This window comes from Carassius auratus, chromosome 10, assembly GCF_003368295.1.
Source record: "Carassius auratus strain Wakin chromosome 10, ASM336829v1, whole genome shotgun sequence".
NCBI lineage: Eukaryota > Metazoa > Chordata > Actinopteri > Cypriniformes > Cyprinidae > Carassius > Carassius auratus.
In genome coordinates, this window is record NC_039252.1 from 3,758,876 (window position 1) to 3,778,252 (window position 19,377).

General features: G+C 37.6%; 3 protein-coding genes across 4 annotated transcripts in view; 1 reads left to right on the forward strand and 2 right to left on the reverse strand.

Annotated features, from left to right (window-relative positions):
• musk (muscle, skeletal, receptor tyrosine kinase) overlaps positions 1-3,967 on the reverse strand; it is a 29,846-nt gene extending 25,879 nt beyond the window's left edge. The window contains exon 1 of the mRNA XM_026273230.1: positions 3,895-3,967. Within this exon, the coding sequence (XP_026129015.1) occupies positions 3,895-3,967 (73 nt within the window). The remainder of the gene's footprint in view (positions 1-3,894) is intronic.
• Positions 3,968-6,937: 2,970 nt separating this feature from the next.
• Positions 6,938-16,777, forward strand: rassf6 (Ras association domain family member 6). Its single transcript, XM_026273232.1, has 11 exons — positions 6,938-7,285; positions 8,086-8,163; positions 8,646-8,724; positions 8,935-9,086; positions 12,088-12,179; positions 12,340-12,533; positions 15,657-15,758; positions 15,865-15,916; positions 16,195-16,313; positions 16,401-16,498; positions 16,642-16,777. The coding sequence occupies exons 2-11, from the start codon at positions 8,105-8,107 to the stop codon at positions 16,697-16,699; spliced, it is 1,005 nt and encodes a 334-aa protein (XP_026129017.1). The 5' UTR covers positions 6,938-7,285; positions 8,086-8,104; the 3' UTR covers positions 16,700-16,777.
• Positions 16,499-18,510, reverse strand: LOC113109580 (L-cystatin). 2 transcript variants are annotated; one of them, XM_026273234.1, is made up of 5 exons: positions 18,361-18,510; positions 18,150-18,263; positions 17,566-17,717; positions 17,376-17,477; positions 16,499-17,258 (listed from the first exon to the last, which is right to left on the reverse strand). In XM_026273234.1, exons 2-5 carry the CDS (start codon positions 18,241-18,243, stop codon positions 17,172-17,174), a joined length of 435 nt encoding a protein of 144 aa, XP_026129019.1. In that variant the 5' UTR covers positions 18,244-18,263; positions 18,361-18,510; the 3' UTR covers positions 16,499-17,171. The 2 variants fall into 2 exon arrangements, with proteins under 2 accessions (XP_026129019.1, XP_026129018.1); XM_026273233.1 differs by lacking the exon at positions 18,361-18,510 and having other exon boundaries at positions 18,150-18,341.
• Between the last annotated feature and the right edge of the window lie 867 nt (positions 18,511-19,377).

Here is a 19,377-nt window from a genome sequence, read left to right on the forward strand (position 1 = left end):
CACAAAACCCCACCAAAACTATTCTGGGAGACCAGCTGAGTATTTCAGGTTGGTTCAAGCTTTGTTTCAGGAGGGAAAGCATAGTTCTTGTCTTTTTAAGCAGTTTTCTCTGTGTTGTATGCATGTGAGTGACAGCGGTGAAGCTGGAGCCTCATTAATTTACAGCATGACTGTGCAAACCTCGTTTTGCTATCGGCTGTGTTTTCTCACGGGGATGCATTAGCACTCCGCAGGAACACAACCTGCCAATTTCCAGAGTGTGAATCAGCGGATATATCACCTGTTCCGCGCAAGAGCTTCCAAGGACATCATCATCCTGACCTGTTAGCAACAGCTCATGTTAAGAGGCTTCTTAGAGTTTTAGAACAGACTCACCAGTTTGATGTAAACAAATTACTTCATTTATAATAAATCAACTATTATTTCATACATCTATTTGGAAAAGGTGCAGCATTCATTTGTTTGCATATGCCATTTGCTTTGATTTCTAATGCTATGGCATTCAAACTCAAATGGACAAATATGTTTGGAGGCCATTGTATGTAAAATACTGAAAGTCATCTATGTGTGTTCTAAGATTTTAATTTATTTATTTTAATTTTAATTTTGTTGCTAGCATTTCCATGAAAACAATGGACTCTGAACATTGCCAATATTAGAGAAAACATTAAGCTCCATTTTACCATATTAGTTACGTACAATACATAAATCAATAAATTGGCAACCAGATAACTTTGAATGAATATTCTGTTAACCTTGACAAATGTTCGTTGAGAGAACCTTGTCACAAAATTAGTCAAAATTCTGAGAATGTTCCCTGATTTGTTGGTCTTTGCTCTTTTTGCTGCATTTTGTCTTTTTCGCTTCCAGTAGTGTTCTGCTTCACTACTGTTCTGTTTTTACTGGTACTTTCCTGTCTGAATGACATTTGATGTGATACCAAGAAGGACATTCTGTGTGCAAAGGTTGAGAAGGAGCATTTATTTTCAATTCACAGTTCACTGACAGTCAGATGATGTTTAGAACAGCTACTGTACTGATGCCATTAATTTGATTGAGGTAGTGTGTACGTCAATATCAAATTTATACCTCGCCATCTGATCGCATACCATTTTGGCATCATCCATTGAGAGTGGGTTCCAGGATCCAAATTTTGCACTGGACATGGAATGGCAACACTCTCAAATGTAACCTACAATTAATGCAGTCTGGTTCATATTTTCTTTGACCTTTCATAAATTATAGGTTTTCAGGATGAAGGCATGTCAATGTATCTCTACCATGATACAGATGAATTTGTGCAAAAACCCCATAGAGTTTGATCTAATGCAACCTTTGACATAAACAGTAAAATATATTAAAAGTACTTCCTTTTTCAATTCTTAAAGAGATAGTTCACCCAGAAATGAAACTTACCCCATGATTTACTCACCCTCAATGACTTTCATCTTTCAGATGAATACAGTAAGAGTTATATTAATATATATACTTCCAAGCTTAATAGTAGTAAATGGTGGTTGAGATTTTTAAGCAAAATAAAGTGTATCCATCCAGCATAAAAATTGCTCCACACGGCTCTGGGGGTTTAATAAAGGCCTTCTGAAGTGAATCAGTGTGTTTGAGTAAGAAAAATACCCATATTTAAAACTTTATAAATTGTAATCTATAGCTTCTGCTAACTGTCGTACACTTATTCAAGAGATAGAAGCAAAAAATTCCACATTCCACACCCAGGTCCATGTGGAGCAGTTTTCATCATGGATGGATGCACTTTTTGGGCTTCAAAATCTTGACCACTATTCACTGTTATTATAAAGCTTGGGAGAGCCAAGACATTTCTTAAAATAACTCTGATTACCAAGCCTGAAACCAGTTATTGACTCTCTGCTGTGGTTACATTTGTTTTTGGTCAAAATAACTAAAACAAATTTTCATGACGTTGTGAATGTTTCAGTTCCTTTAACAGTAGAGATAACATATTTCTATTGCAATGTCCACGTTAGGCTGACTCTTCTGAATGACTCTTCAACTGAATTGGTCAGAAAGACTCACTTGCTGATAGCCTCGTGGTTAGTGCGTTGCAGTGTTAATTACGTCAACAACATTTAATGTTCATTCACTAACGACAACGAGAAGATAACAAACTAAAACTGTTTTTAAATGACAAAAACTATGGTGAAATGAATTGTGATTTTACTAGGGATGGACAATTTGGGTAGTGATTCTTTCAGAACGAATCTGCTGCATAGTTAGGAGGTTAGATGCGTACAGAAACATTTGAAGCTAAATACACTTGCTGCACGTTGCATAAAATGTAAAATAATTGCATTTGTGGGAGTAAGAGAAGAGCAGACAAATGGATAAATCTGACGATGCAAGTGATAACTCAATTCCGTTCTGTTTTCAGAGCACAGACACCGAAGCACTGACACTTTTTCCCTGACTTTAAGACATTAGCTTGTGTATCATGCCATACTCGAACATTCTAAATCTGCATTCTCCATCTTTACCTTTTGAAATTCTATAAATCATGTCAAGCTGTTCTTGTGTTTGCTTTATGTAGAACAATTGATTGTAGCATTCTGTCCAACGGCAACATACCGTACTAATGACCTCATATGTTATATTAAGATGTCGATTAGTAACCGCATGAGTGTCTCAGGAGAAACGGTTGGCGTACAGTGTATCTTTTCCATCTGGAACTCTGCTTACGCAGGTTCCTAAAATCATTATAAACATTTCCAGTTGGAAGATATTGAGGTTCAAAGCTCTGAGGTCATAGCTATGCCTTTCAGTTCTCCAGAAGTCATATGTCACAAATTATATTTCAGGCTTGACGTGACCTCACAGTTTAAATCATAAATACACAAATCAAAACCCATCTGTCAGTTATTCTGAGACTGATGTTGTAAAGCTTTGTAAATTATTCTACAAATGTGATCTGTATGTAATTGCTTTTCTCAAATAGTCAAGAAAACCGACTATAATAAATGTTTATTCACTGTGGGTGTGAAGAAAAATGAGAGAGAGAATAACAAACTTGATTTAAAAATTATAGGTTAGCATTTAAACATGGTATGGTATTGCATATTGTGGAAGGAACATGCTGGAAAATTCCATCCTTTAATCTATGATGACATGAAGTTATTGTTATGTGTGTGACCATTGATACTATTATTATTAATACAGCAGCACATGTTGTATCAATGCTGTCAGAAACAGCTCCTTTCATAACAAACTTTTGCCAATTTTGACATCTTGAAACACGGAGGAATCAGATATCTTATCTTCATATGATTTTCTTGATGTTTTTGTTCATTTCACATATTGCTGAATAAAGTACATTTTTTCATAACCTTGTTGCAAAAAAAAATCCTAATAATATGCTGTTTAACAGCAGGTTCAATTGTGACAGCTTCCCCCGTGTACTGTGACCAATATCTATATGTTTTTCAATACAATTGGAAATGTTCATTCATTTAAATTTGTTTTATTATTATTTCATAGCTAAGTAGGGTATGTGTGCCAATGCAAAATTGACTAACACATACCTATTTTGTGCATCAAAACCACTCGTGTCCCAGTTGTTTTAAAAACTAACTAAAATAAATGAACAGATTAATGAATCAAACTAATTTGCAACAGATAAATGTAACATATTTTACAGGCCAACTTATTTATATATATATATATATATATATATATATATATATATATATATATATATATATATATATATATAATGAAGAACTATGCTTTTTATGATATAGCCTAAAGTTAAACAGTTCACCCCTCAGATAGATAGATAGATAGATAGATAGATAGATAGATAGATCTCAGTATTCTTCTCCATGTGGCTCGTGCTTGCACAACACAAGAGAGTTATTCACTCACCTCTCTGGAGCCCTTCACTGAGGCTGAAATACACCAGAAGAACTATCAGTGGAATGTTTTTAAGGACCTTCATCTTCACCTTAGAACGTTCTGCTTCTAATCAGCTTTAAAATCCATCGGTCAGTCTCATGTCGGAGCTGTGAGATGCAGTGGCAGCAGACAGTACAGTGTGTGTGTGTGTGTGTTGCAGACAGGCCTGCGAGCCGTGTGCTCGGCTCGAGACAGACAGGGCCAGCTGCTGGATACACTTACACTGAGATGAGGGGGACGGGATGCAGAAAGTGACGAGAAAATACCAACAATTCCATCTTTATAGAAGGGAACATGTCGTACGCATTTACAGGGTGCTGTTTAGAATCAAAAGTGTGCATATTTCCAGCACTGCCAAAATTCAGAGCTCATGATTTATCATGAAAATGATTATTCACGGCATGGAGGGAATTGTACACTGTGATAGAATAAATAAATACATACATAAATAAATAAATGTACACTGTGTAAATAAATAAATATTGGAGTAGTGTTTTTTTTTTTTTTTTTTCACAAGAACAGTTTTTCAGTTTCAAACTTTCATGTTTAATTAAATGCAGTTTTAATTGTGAAAATGCACTCAGTTTACAAAAAAAAAAAAAAAAAAAAATGTTTCTACACCTCCACTTCACTGAGGTTTATTTAACAGTATTTTCAAATTTCACACAGTTAATTTGGGATTCATGTTGTAAATCCACTATAACTGCCAAAACATATATTAATATTTATATACATTTGAAGTCAGTTCTGTGTTTCTCTGTGTGAGTTGGGCGGCCCTCACAAACACACGCCAGCCCTCCCTCACTCATAGCAATAGCATGACAGGCACAGCTTTGCATTCAAGTGGCCTTTGTGTGGCAGGACCCACCTGTTGCTCACTGTCCTGTACACACTGATTTATTTTAAGCTGGAGAGTGACATTTCCCAAAGTGACTGTTTATGTCCCCATCATCTATGCTTTCGCCATGTACGGTTAATTGCAGTGGAATATTGTATTCTGAGTGTGCATGATGCATGATATGCAGAGAAATGTGCTTAGTGCACTTCGAGAGCAGCGTTTGTTTTGACAGGTTTCTGGTGATGTCAGATGTCATTGAGCCTATGTTTGATTCTGGGGTGTATGCTGATTTGCTTCTGTGAATTTAAATGGTAGTGAAGAGCATGTACAGGCATTAATTATTTATTCCAATCATTTCTGTCCAGAACTTTTTACTTTTTATAGATTATCTCCAATATAAAATGTACATGTATAAAGTCCTAAAATCTGAAACCAGATGGAACGGGGTTTTTTTCCCCGTCAATTAAAAATGGACATAAAATGTTGCTGCATTCTCCAAAATGCAAAACAGCATAGACATAAAGTTGAAAATAGTAAGATAAAAAATAGGCATTAAAGTAAGAAGGAATATTTAGATTCTGCACTATTTCTAAGATGCTAATCAAATATAAGCAAATTTGTGATTCATGCGAGATAATGAGATGCATGCTCAACAAGGATATTTTGTGGAATATTATTACTATTTAATTGAACTGTTTCTATTTTGATATATTTTAGAATGCAATTAATTCCTGTGATGCGCAGCTGTATTTTCAGCACCATTCCTCCAGTCTTCAGTGTCACATGATCTTCAGAAATCATGAAAATATACTGATTTACTGCTCAAGAAACACTTCTGAGTATTATCAATACTGAAAACGGTGCTGCTTGCTTCATATTTTTGTTGGAAACATGATGCACTTTTTTGATGTATCTGATCAAGTTCAAGTTCAAAAGAACAGCATTTATTTGAAAAAAAAAAAAAAAAAAAAAACTTTTGTGACTATATAAATGTTTGTAAAAATATATTTGTATTGGTTATATGCATCATTGCTTAATATTATTATATCGTTTTGTTCTTCCTTTCTTCCTTTCAAAGAAAAAAAGCCTCTGACCCCTAACTTGTGAATAGCGCTGTACTGTTGAGGTTCATGAAATGAAGTTTATTGTAAGGGCAGAGTTAGGGAGGCTGAAGACAGCTGAGATTCCTCAGATGTTCTGTTTGTAACCCTAACAGTGTCACCCAGAGTTCTGGCAGACATTGAGATACTACAGCCAATAAGCATTCTGCAATACAATATGAGTGAAGCATTCAGTGCTGCAGAACTACATCAGCCTCTGACAGCAAGCATACGATCAGAAATCCAAATCTATAAAGACCTGTCCATCTCTCTATCAGGCTGTAAGTCACTGATTAAATGAAACACAAACTTCATTTGCATGGGTCTTCCTGAAACTTAAGTGACACTGCCATCTGTTGTTCAGCTAGAGAAGAGTCTGGACACCATGAGGCAGGCATTTCAGTAATGGCACCTTCCTGTTTAGCAAGCCCTGAGGTTTCAAAAGGCAGCGTGGACTAACATGGGTTGCACAACTGATTTGAGGTTGTACATTTCAGCAGCTGCATGCGTGAAGCAAATGAAGTAGATTCAATGAGTGTAATGCATCAGCTTTTTCTAATTCATTTACATGCATTCCTTAAGCAAGGACCTGCTGGGTATGTGAAAAAGAGAGATTTCAAAACGTGTATCGCAAACTTCTGTGCAATGTGTTGAAAGAGTGTAGAGCCGTGGCTGGGTCTTTAACAGGCCGGACAAAGGTCAAGGGTCAAAGTGCACTTGTGTTTTGTTATTCTTTCCGAATATTGCAGCATTTGGGAAAGTTTCTTTGTATTATATTTAAAGTATTATATATGATTTAACACAGTTTAGCTGCAAACACACACACTTGTGTTTACACTGCAAGTTTTGCAAATGGACAAATCAACACTCAAAGTCAAGATTTCATATAAAATCTAAAGAAAAGCTTTTATGGAAGTTAGTCTAAAATGCAAGATGTCAATGGGTTGTTTTATGCAAGACAAGTAAAAAAAAAACACACATATGCTACACACCTATTGCCATATTTAAATAGTTTTATTCTACATTTAAATATGTATTTAATACTCTCTGAATACCTGCATATATTTTATATAAAAACACTGTTATCCAGATACTGCGTCACTCCTATTGCAAAACGTCCTTCCTCTTCCTATTCCGCCGACACATTCAAACTGAGCGATTCATACCTATGGGTGTGTTCATACATTCAGTGCACTGCTAGGCATTCCCACAATGCACTTAGAAGAGGTGAGTGGATCGAGTTACAGCACAACATTGCCATAATCACCAGAAAAAGAGGAAAAAAAAAAAACACCTGACAAGCTCCTCGTTCGGTCCCGGGCTCCTCGTATCTGACCCCACACTGCCGTAGCCACACCTCGGGAACAGATATGTGACCCCTTCCTGCTAAAGTCCACCGACACTGGATCTAAGCAGACAGCAGGTGAGTGAAGAGCGTTTATGTGCTGCTACAGTATTACGTTCAAGAGTTTGTTGGTGTTAAGTATGCTTGCATGTGCATGCTTCTGTCGGTTCCCCCCATGCAAATGTGACTTATGTATACTATGTGAGTTTTGAAATTGCCAGGTATTGTAAAATTACTATAAGGAAGATATTAAAATATCACCTTCAATGAATATAAGCAACCGACTTCAAATAAGTTCTGGACTTGACAGAAGTGAATTGTTTTTAATTTCAGCGGGATCTGATTGGAGAGTTGTTTGTTTGACTGCATTAGTCCATTAACCCAGCATAGCTCTGCTGACAGTCTTAGTTGCATACAAATGCACATCTTATGCGAGTCGGAATCCTTTCAAAGCTGTGTTTGCAAGCAGAGCAGGATTTGTTTCTGTGGTTTTTAGAGAGCGTGCTCTGACTTGAATAAGCAGCACTCCCTCTAATGAACAAATTCCCTCAATGTTTCAGGTAAAGAGTGAGGGAGTAAAGTGAAAGTACAGCTCAAACAAACCTAAACACACCAAACCGGCAGGCTTTTTTTCAGTGGCCCCAGGCTTTATAGTTTAGAGGGAAGAGAACAGCATTTTGTGAGGGTTTGTTTCCTTAATAACATATTAGCATGGACCATTTCCTCTGCCTTTGCTCAAATACCAGAGATATTGACGCAGAAAAAAAAATTAAAACATGTTTGGACACAGTTGGAGCTCCTGAGAGATACAGCGGTCTTGACTTGGACTTCTTCTGTGGTTTTAAAGTTGCTGAATTAAAAATCGGTTTCCTTTGTAGATTGGGTTGGTTGGTTGAAATGAATGCTGGCCAGACAACTTCTGTTGTTCAAACTGGTGCTGGGAAATCTTGCTCCAGGTCAGTATTAATATATACATTTTAATGTGTTATATTTATGTATAATTAATGAAATTATTACAAATTATATTTCTTGCAGTCAAAGGGATATATGCGACACATCACATGGCAGACTATTATAAATACTACGTAAAGTATGGATAATAAAACATAAAATAAAATAAAAAGCTGATCTTCACAATCAATTTTAAACCTGGAAAGGAATCTTAAAAATAAACAGAGCTCTAAAAATATAGTTAAGAAAATAATAATAATAATAATAATAATAATAATAATAATAATAAAATGAATAAGTAATCATATAGATTTAAATAAATGTGCTTAGCTGTTAAATTGCAATGAAAAAAATAAATAAATAGCATGATGATAATAATAACGAAAATATTATATATTTAATGTTCTGATTTGGGAACTGTCTGTGTTTTCCTTCTGAATTATTTAATCATTTATTTTGTATTATTATTATTTTATTTTTTTCAAAGGGCTGAATTTTTCTCTTTATTGAACACCTACAACTGCTTTCTGAAAGACCAGGCACACCTGCAGCTCACTGTTCAGGAGGTAACACAGCGTTCTTGTATCTGTATGGGTGTTTGTGCATTCAGTACATGCTGTTAAATTAACACAAGACTGAGTGTTTGACAGAGGTGTGTGCAGCAGTGTTTGCGACCCTGTGTGTGGGCTTTGAGCCCATGGTTATAATTTGATAATAATAGCATGTTGCTGCCCTCTGCTGTCAAACGCTGACTGCTGTCATGTCTGCTCTAACAGAAAGCAGGGAAGGTGACATTTGAAGGAAATGTCGTCATTTCCTGGGGAGTAAAGAAACCCATCCAGTTACAAATACAAGATGAAAAGCAAGCTTTTCCAAATGAGTCTAAAGTCAAGTCACCGGATCCCATCAGTCCACAGGGAAACACAAGGTTAGTATTCTTTCTTTCTTCTTTTCTTTTGTTTTACTGTCGATTTTATTGCTGTTGCATGTATATTGCAATAAATGGAAAAGTTGTTTCGGCCTTTATAGAGAGAACTATTATGCGATAAATAAAACAAGCTCTATACTATGGAAGTCATTCTCAGTTGTTCATTGTTCCTCAGTTTGTAAAAACAAAAGACACAAAATGTTTTACAGTAATGCACTTGGCATACAATGGATGTCTATGAGGAAATACATATACAGGGGCTTAAAGGACTCACGAACCAGCTCACCCTGTGTTGATGTACTTCCTATTAAAATAAAGCTGAAGTGGGACACATTGACTCCTTTTTTCTTTTTCTTTTTTTTTTTTCTTTTTTGTAGTCTTCGGTTTAATTCCCCTTTAATTTACATTAGAAATGTATTATTTGCCAGTCAGAAGTACAGGTGGATGCATTCTAGAAAGCATTTGATCAAGTGCTGATGATGAGTCATCAATATTTGTGGTTTATCTTCCAGGAAGAAAATGACAATAAGCTTTAAAATATCTGCTTAAATTTGCACTGAAGGCTTCGAATCGCCTATCTTCATTTTCATTCAGTGCAAATCTTTGTGCAGAGTCTGTCCGCTGAAGTCCTAAAACATTTCACTTTGATAACATCTAATGTGGCTGAATGTACATGTACACCATCTACATCGCACAGAAGTCTGTTAAGATGACTAAATGAATATAGCCAGTGAGAGATTAGTTCTGGAAGATCCTTATTTTGGTTTTCACCTGAGTATGTGAGCGGAGCGGGGTGATTTTGACTGGAGCGAGCAGATTTTTTAGTTATAGGCTTGTTCTCAAAGAGTTTGTCTGTTCCTTTTACTGGTATTTTTGGGTTGAAGCATGATTTAAAGGGGTCATATGATGCAATTAAAAAAAATTCCTTTTTCTTTGGAGTGTTACAAGCTCTTGGTGAATAAAGAAGATCTGTAAAGTTCCAAAGACTTATGTCTCAAATCCAAACAGATATTCTTTATATAAATTAAGACTTGTCCACACCTCCCTAAAATGGTAAGTCCTCACTATGTGGGAAGATTTGCATATCACCACCCAAATGTTCACGCAAAGAAAGAAGGCGTACCTTTCATTCTCGTTGTAGTATTGTTGTTACTGCTACCGTCATGTCGTATAGACGCTGTGTGTTTCACTACAAAACTATTTAGTTTGGCCTTCTAAAAGAGGATGATATCCACTTCGTCATTCCTGGAGCTGATCCGTGCTGGTCGCAGATGAAACACATCAACTTTGCACTGTGGATCGCCGAATCGGCTTTCTCTGTGGACGGAGCGGAGTCCTGCCCGGGGTCGTCACATGTGGTTGATGCCAGACCAACGTATGCTCAACGAATTTGCTGGCATTTGCTGTCCTCACCGTTCTCACTCAAGCCTCACTGAAACTACATTGTTTGGCTTTCCAAAAGAAGACACGACTAGAAATCATGTTTACTGTATATCATGTTTATAATGGGTTTTATGTTTATGTCTCGTCGCTCCGACCAGACAGGGCATCACAATATGTTAAGGGTATTCGCCCAATCACAATGCGCTGGATAGCTGGCAAATCAGAGCACACCTCGCTTTTCAGACCGATGAGCTTTGTAAAAACGTACACGTTTCAGAAGCGGGGCATAGAGGAGAAACAATAATGTACAATATGTGGAAAATACGTTTTTTTCTTCTTTTTTTCACATAAACACATTTCATTACACCAAATACACAAAATTATGTTCTATTTAGCAACATGGTATGACCCCTTTAAACAGGTACAGAACATTCACATGCAATCGCTCTCGCAATAATGCATTCAAAAAAATGTAAACTTAAAGTGCTCCTTCATCTGTATCTGATTTTGAACAAGCAGAAAACTAATAAAATAACTGATGAAAATATACTGTTATTTCCATCACAAACAAAATTTGCACAGAAGAGAGCTGCAATTATACCTTTAAATGCTGACAACCATGTTATTAGTTTGGCATGTGGTAGGAAAAAAAGTTTGCACGCAATAGCCTAAGCCACTTTGAAATGATCCTGTTATTTTATTTTTATTTTTAATATAGGCTAAGTTATGATCATAATATTTCAAACATAACTGCTTTAGCCACGGCGAAGGTGGAGCGGTGGAGCTGGAGAGATTATTAAATGCTCTGAGTGCAGAGGGGAAATTGTGTTAAACATTGATATCCTAATTATCTATTATCTATTATTTTGAATCACACAATGCATTGTTGGCTACTGCTAAAAATATACCTGTGCTACTTATGACTGGTTTTATGCTCCAGGGTCACATATAAGAAAAACATCTTAAGTTCTTAGACAGTGGCCTTTTAAGGCAAAAATGATTTTGCCCCTTCTTTTTAATAAATCCTGTCTACAGTGAAAGTGGTGATTACACAATCTAATCACTAAGCACACATTTTAATGGAAAACAGCTTCATTCTTTCGGCACTGGATCATTTAACTATTTTTATGAGAAATCTGGATCTCTCAAAAATACAAGTACCAAGAAGAACAAAAAAGAGGATTTTGCAGCGATGCCATATAAGAAGCTTTGTGGTTACTCCAGGTCTTTATTTTCTGTGATATGAGGCTGTTGACTTTTCTCTAAGGTGTCTTTAGCATGACATCAATAAGAATTACATGATGATAAAAAACTCTTGACAAAGTTATTGCTTTCTATGAGTTGTCTTCTTTTAGACAGTAATTGATTAAATAATAATTTGATGTGAATTGAATGAATGAGAGTCCATAGGGCTGCAGCATCATCTGTATGTGAAAAACAGAGGTGACTTAACACTGATTAGCTGATAACGTTTGGACATCGAAGGCTGAATAAAAAATGCGAATCATGATTATAACAGGAAGTCAGTGAACACAAAAACTAACATTCTATCTTAGTTAAAATGACCAATATTTGTTCAAGTTTCTGTCTGTTTTTGATTTGATAAAATGCTCCCTAGGGGAATGACACGATGGGGAGAATTTGATGATCTTCATCATACTGAAGAACTGGAAGAAACTGGATCCACAAAACCTGAAAATCCTCCTAAAGGTACTGTGGAATTAGTACTATGGCAAAATGTGTCATCAGATCTAAGGAAATACATTTAAAAGCAGTATTACTTGATTACTTGGGATTATGTAGTCTGATTACCGTATTTAAGAAATGAACTTGCACTATTAATTAACACTTTTCTACATCTCTCTTTAAGACTACATTGAATATGAGAGCAAAACGTTGAGACCTTCCCAACCTGTGCCGATCAATGAAGAAAGCTCATATGTGATTCGTACAATGAGTGATGCCTCGCTGGTGAAAATGAGGGTGAAGAGTAAGAAGATGGTAGAACGTCAGAGGAACAGAAACCATCGCTTCTCCATCAATGGACACTTCTACAACTACAAGGTCTGTAGTTCAGCCACCATGACTCACATGTCAAGCTTAAAGCCAGATGTAAATGAACAATAATATTGTTATTATTATGAGGCTGGGACAGAAAAAGGGAAATACAAGTAGGAAGTATAACCTCTGAAAAACAATAAATAAACGAATCTGTAAACAGACAACTTTATTTATGAATTGTAGTTTAAAGCACTGAAATCATAATCCCCGCCAGCACCTCCCGCTGGTTCCTTTCTTTCCGGTAGTGCACCAGGAAGAGACCAGGTAAAACAAGGCACCTTTAACTGCCTGAAACCATTCTGGTGCCTCTTCCGCCTTCACTGCCCTCGGATGAGCGTTCTGTTGCGATGCAGCTGTGTACTCAGAGCACCTCCGCATGGTGTGGTTGTCCCAAACTTCCCTCCAAGGCCTGTAAGTTCTCATTCATCCTTGTGGCCAAGGCTTACAGAGGTGCAGGTCAGGCTGCTTCTGCCCTGAATGCCATGGCCACCCTACAAGTCTACCAGGCTATGCTGCTCAAAGAGCTGCACAGGGGCAGTGCTGACCCAGGGGTTTTGCAGGAGGCGTGCTCTGGGTGACAGAGGTTACTGTGGTGAGCTCCTTGGGACAGGCGATGTCCGCTTTGATGGTCCATGAGAGCCACTTATGGCTGAACTCATCGCATGTCACAACTCACTCGCCATCTCCTCTTGTGGAGTCAGAAGCATCTGAGGTTGCTTCGTGCCATTCACATCCCGGGAAGGCTCAATCATGCAGCCGACAAACTCTCATGGCAGCAGTCTTGTCCCAGGCAATGGAAGCTCCAACCCCGGTTGGTTTAGCTGATTTGGGAATGCTTCAGAGACACTCAGGTAGATCTGTTTAACTCTCCAGAAAATTTCATCTGCCAGTTGTTTTAATCCTTTACCGAGGGCACCCTTGGCACGGATGCACTGGTGCACAGCTGGCTGCTGGGCAAGTATGCATTTCCACCAGTGAGCCTTCTTGCACAGACGTTGTGCAAGATCAGGGAGGACGAGGAGCAGGTCCTCATGGTTGCGCTTTTTTGGCCCAGCCGGACCTGGTTCCCCGAACTTCCTAGAAGGAAAGACCTTCTATCTCAGAGCTGGAGCACCCTCTGGCATCGCGTCCCAGTCTTTGGAACCTACATGTGTGGGTTCTGGATGGGTCATGGAAGGTTTAGGTACCTTGCCACCTCATGTGGTAGCTACCATCACTTCAGCTAGAGCCATGTCCACCAGACACGCCTATGCATTGAAGTGGAACCTCTTTGTCACTTGGTGTTTTTCACGTTTTTCACCTGGAGATGCCCGATCGGGTCAGTGCTTTCCTTTCTTCAGGAAGGGTTGGAATGAAGGCTGTCTCCTTCCACCCTGAAGTTCTATGTGGCCACCATCTTGGATCACCATGACCTTGTTGAGTCTCTTGGGAAGCATAGTCTGATCATCAGGTTCCTCAGAGGGGCCAGTAGGCTCAATCTGCCTCACCTTAACAAGTTCCCTCCTGGGACTTGCAGTGGTTCTATCGGCACTGCAGAAGGCTCCCTTCAAACCCTTGCTCTCGGTAGAGCTAAAGTTTCTATCATTGAAAACTGCGCTCCTGACGGCTTTGGCTTCGGTGAAGAGGGTCGGGGACCTGCAGGCATTTTCAGTTGATGAAGCATGCCTGGAATTCGGGCCACCTACTCTCACGTTATCTTGAGACCTTGGCCTGGGTACATGCACAAAGTTCCCACCACTCCTTTTAGAGATCAGGTGGTGAACTTGCAAGCGCTGCCCCTGTAAGAGGCAGATCCAGCCCTGGCGCTGCTCTGTCCAGTACGTGCACTCCACACTAACGTGGACAAATCTCTGTGCCTTAGGGTCTCAGACCAGCTCTTTGATTGTTACAGAGGCCAGGAGAAGGGAAAGGCTGTCTCCAAGCAGAGGTTATCCCACTGGATAGTGGATGGTATTGTCCTGGCTTATCAGGCTCAAGACTTGCCATGCCCCCTAGTGGTGAGAGCTCACTCAACTAGGAGTGTAGCCTCCTCCTGGGTGCTGGCGCATGGCGCCTCACTAACAGACATCTGTACCCTGTGGGCTGGTACCTCAGAGTTCAAGGTCAAGGTATATTTATTTCATACCCACAGGGAAATTTGTTTTGCAGATAAAAGAAGAATTCGGTCATTCAAAAAAAAAAAAAAAAACATAAAGACATAAAAAAAAGACATAAAACAGGCTACACCATGACAAATACACATCCTCTATCCAAATTAACTATCAAATACTAAAACATCTATCTTACTCATATTATTTAAAATTTCAATTGCCACTGGAACAAAAATATTTCTGTACCATCTAGTCTTTCATCTCGAGGCCACAAACCGACGACCAGAGGGAAGTAACTGAAAGTCACTCCTTAAGTGATGAGACCGATCATTCAAGACAACATTTGCTTTCCGGTACAGCTGATTTGTATAAATATTTCCCAAATTCCGTTGATTTACTCCAATTATCCTACTCGCCCAATTGACAATTTGGTTTAAGGAGTTTTTATTCTTCACTGACAGGCTTCCATACCACACCACAATGGAAAACGACATAATAGATTCAAATAAAAGCACAGTAAAACAAAGTCAGCATCTGTTTATCAATGTTAAATTTACCAAGTTTCCTAAGGCAACTCAAACGTTGATGACCCTGAGTTTATGTGTATCACCACTTCTCGGTTGGTACCTGCCTTTGTAAGTCCTACTATGAGCAGGCGGCCTGCTTTCATACGTCCAGCTGGAATATGCTACCCAGTGTATTCTGTGCCAGCTATAGGCCATCACTCGTGCTGGCCTCATGACAAGGTATTCTGACATAATGTCTCCATTCTCTCCTTCAGGGAGGGACCCTTCTGAGGGACCGAGATACTGCATCCTCTAGCTCTTTAAAGTTTACCCATAAATCAGCATTAATTCACCCCTCATGTTCAAACTTACTTTCTTGGATTACAAAAGGAGAAATGCTGAACACTTGGCTGGTCATTTTTTCCATGCAATAAATACAGTTATGTGAATTGGGACTGAAGTTATTATATTAGTTTTATGAGTTTTATGAGTCTATATATATAGTTTACTGAGTCATTTTGTTTTTGTAGACATCTGTTTTCACGCCATCATTTGGCGCCACCACAAATGTGCACATTAGCAGCAAGATGACAACACAGGAGGTCATTACACAGCTCCTTCAAAAATTTAAAGTAGGTGTTATTACTTACCATTCCTTAATGATTTTATGTGTCACTGATTATTTCCACCGTCAATTTTCGATAGAAAAAAAATCACTCTTGACTTTTTTTAATGCAGATAGAAAACCCCCCAAATGAATTTGCCCTGTACTGCATTCATCAAAGTGGAGGTATGTTGCAGTTTTATGTATTTTGAGCCTCAGTTAATTACAAAACATATGTGGATAAAATAGCTTAAAGCTTAAATTCAGTTCTGATTGTAATAATAGTTTCATTTTCAAACATAAGAACTATTTTGTCTGTCTGTCTGTCTGTGTGTGTGTGTGTGTGTGTACATTATTCAATCACTTAGTAACTTTTGTTCCAAGATTCTCCATACTAGAGCCTAAACTTTGCTGAAGTTTAATTCTAGAGTACCATTTCTGATTATTATGTCTATTGTTCATAGAAAAGCGAAGGCTGAGAAGTTCAGACCTGCCACTGTGGGAACGTCTTCTACAGGGACCATCAAACGGCATCATGAAAATATTCCTCATGGATGCAGATGAACATGAAATTAGCCCTGATGTAAGTCTAGCTCTTCAGACATTAGAGTAATGTGTTTCCCACTCAAATAAAACTACATTTGTGTCACATTTCCACTGATTTTAATAGGTAGCTCAGTATCTCAATTTAGAGATGCCCATTTTGAAGGTAATTCTGCAGAAACTGGAAGAGCAAGAGAACAAAGAAGTACAAAGAATAATCGCAAAGTAAGTCTAGAATACTTTATGAAAAAAAAAAAAAACATGTTTTTGGCAATTAATGCATTTGTTTTATCATATTAACATAGATGAACAATTGTGTTAGTTGACAGGCTTTCATGCACTTTTTTAATTAATTTTTTCATATATAGATATCAAAAGGAACGGAGTGTCTTGTTGCAGTGCCTGAGAAAAAAAGATGCAGTTTAAAACAGAGGCCGCTGTATAAATGAAGTCTTCTTGGCAACAGGAAACTTTTTCCAATGGTTGTGACATCAACCACAGAGAATAGATTGTGTAGAAATGGAAAATTAAATGGAAAGTGAGCCTTCAGGACTACAAGCCAGGAATCATGAGTGTGAGATGTTCAAAAGTGCATATGTGACTTTTCGTGAATCGCTTTAATGTTAAGTTGGTGGTTATAATGTCTATAATGTAAAATAGTTTTCACGTATATGTAATTCCAATATTTATCACGTGAGAAACCAACTAAAATATAGTTATTTGATTTGCAGTTTATTTGTGAATTAACTGTTGCTCTATTCACTATGCTTTAGGGTCTCTTAACTAGTTTTCCATTTTAAATAAGCTATATCATCAGGAAAAAGAAAATGTCATGATAAAGAATGTGTGATCGGCTATCCAAAAGTACAGCACTGTAGAGACTTGAGTCCGTGTGAAATTAAGCGGATCTTTTGCAGGAAATCTTCTGCACTTCATGGTCATCATTCATTGGGTCGAGGGTCACCTCAAACTTACATGTCAGTTGCTAAAAAAGAAAAAAAAAAAGGAAAACTCTGAAGAGTAATGGAAGTATGCATGTCGATTTTTGTAATTTTGGCTACAATCAAGTGTTAAAAAAAGAAGAAGAAGAAACAGAATCTACCTTTTTTGCCATGCCACAAGCCTGAATATCTGTATCTTCTGATTTGCGGCATTTTGTCTTTCCAATTGTGGCTTCTATTTTGTAGTTTATCTTATTCGTCACCTGGACAAAAAGGTTCCTTGTCGTTTATTATGGATTAATACGCATTTAAACATATCAGAAAATATGTATGAAAACATGAAACCTTTACCTGAGTGCTGGCCGATGTGACATTGATGAGTCTGAAGTATTTCTTTGCTTTGGACTTCGTGTTGAACACCTCTACAGCTTCTTTAGCAGCCTCTTGAACATCTTCTCTCATGGGATTAGCGAGAGTCCAGCCGCCGAGCAGCTCCACTTTTCCTGTCAGACATGGACCAAGAATATCAATGACAGTACTGGGTCTCCAAGAAACATTTGAAGAGTTTGCGCTCATTCCAGACATGGACTGAATGCTCTACATCTGCTCTACATGACTTTGTTGCTCCACCAACAAATAAGAATTACTAATTTTTTAAAGATGTTGCCACGAATACTCTTTTTTCTATTTAATTTTTTTCAAGGTACTATGTTGAACCACAGTATTCTGTGAAGCAGCATGTGCTTCGATTAGTAGTTGGTGTAAAATACAAATATTAAACGTATTCCCTCAATAATGAAGAGAGAGTTAGCTATATTATATTTGTTATAACATTATAATATTATAATGCACACATATATAGACTACACACAGAGAGAAAACCCATTCCAAACATTTGGCATTTTGTAAACATTACAAAAATACAAAGAGCTTACTTGCTACGATTACTTCTTCCTCCAAAGGCTGGTCAGCACTGCTGAAATGAAACACGGAGAGAAAAGACACGAAGAGCAGAAAGCAGATGTCCATGTCTGTCGGGTGTGTGCTCTCTGAGAGAATGAGACAGTGAATGAGGAGACGGCTTTAGAAATCTGCCATGTAGTCAAGAAATGCCTCACGCCCTTCCCGCCAGCGACGCCCACTCACGTAATGATGAATCCACACAGACGGTCAAGTACGGTGAGTCGAGGGAAAATTGTGCGTGAAGGGTGTCCTAGGACAGAAAACGAGGAAATAAACGGTAATCTTATTACACTGTAAGCTGCCGGCCGGCTGTCAGCACATAGACTGCCCTCAGTGTGTGATTTAACTTCCTGTCACTTACAGGTGAAGATTACAAAGAGTTTAACTACTCTTGAAAACAAACGTCACTTATTTATTGCTACTGTATATCTGATCAACATTTCACTTATTTTATTTTGGACAAAATTATCTTATATGGCATAGTTTTTATTGTTGTTGTTGTTATTATTATTGTTATTATTATTATTATTATTTATTATTATTATTATTATTATTATTATTATTATTTTGTAATAATACATTTTACCTGGTACACAGTTTTGGCGTACTTATGATCCGCATCTAGCTTTCGTGAGATCGGGTTATATACCTAAACAGTATGTAGGCTAATGTATATTATTTTGCATTACATTTTTTTGATTGATTTTCAGTTGTTTATTTTACATAAATTTTAATAATTTAATAATTATCCTAATGAATTTCAGAAATTAAATACCACCATTATTATATTTTCTTTTGTCTAACACACTCGATATACAAAAATATTTGTTGGACATTTTGGGTGATACTTATTTATATATTTATTTATTGGGACATTATGGGTGGACAAACACTTTAATTGTAATGTTTAAACAACAACAACAACAACAAAAGTTGGTAATATGTTGCTCAAACTCCAAACACTGTAATGATTCTTTAAACACTATGCAAATTCTAAACCCCAAAACTTGTTTTGCTGGTCCCAGGAAGATAATCAGTTGTTTGTCCTGAACAGTGACGTCTAAATAGCTCTCACCAAGGCCACGTTTAAAAGCAATCTAGAACATGTGCTTAGAGAAATCACACCCTCGCTGTAAAACAAAAGACCAGACGAAACAGTCAGCCCGTAGTCACATAAAGGCCATGCTGACAGATGAGATT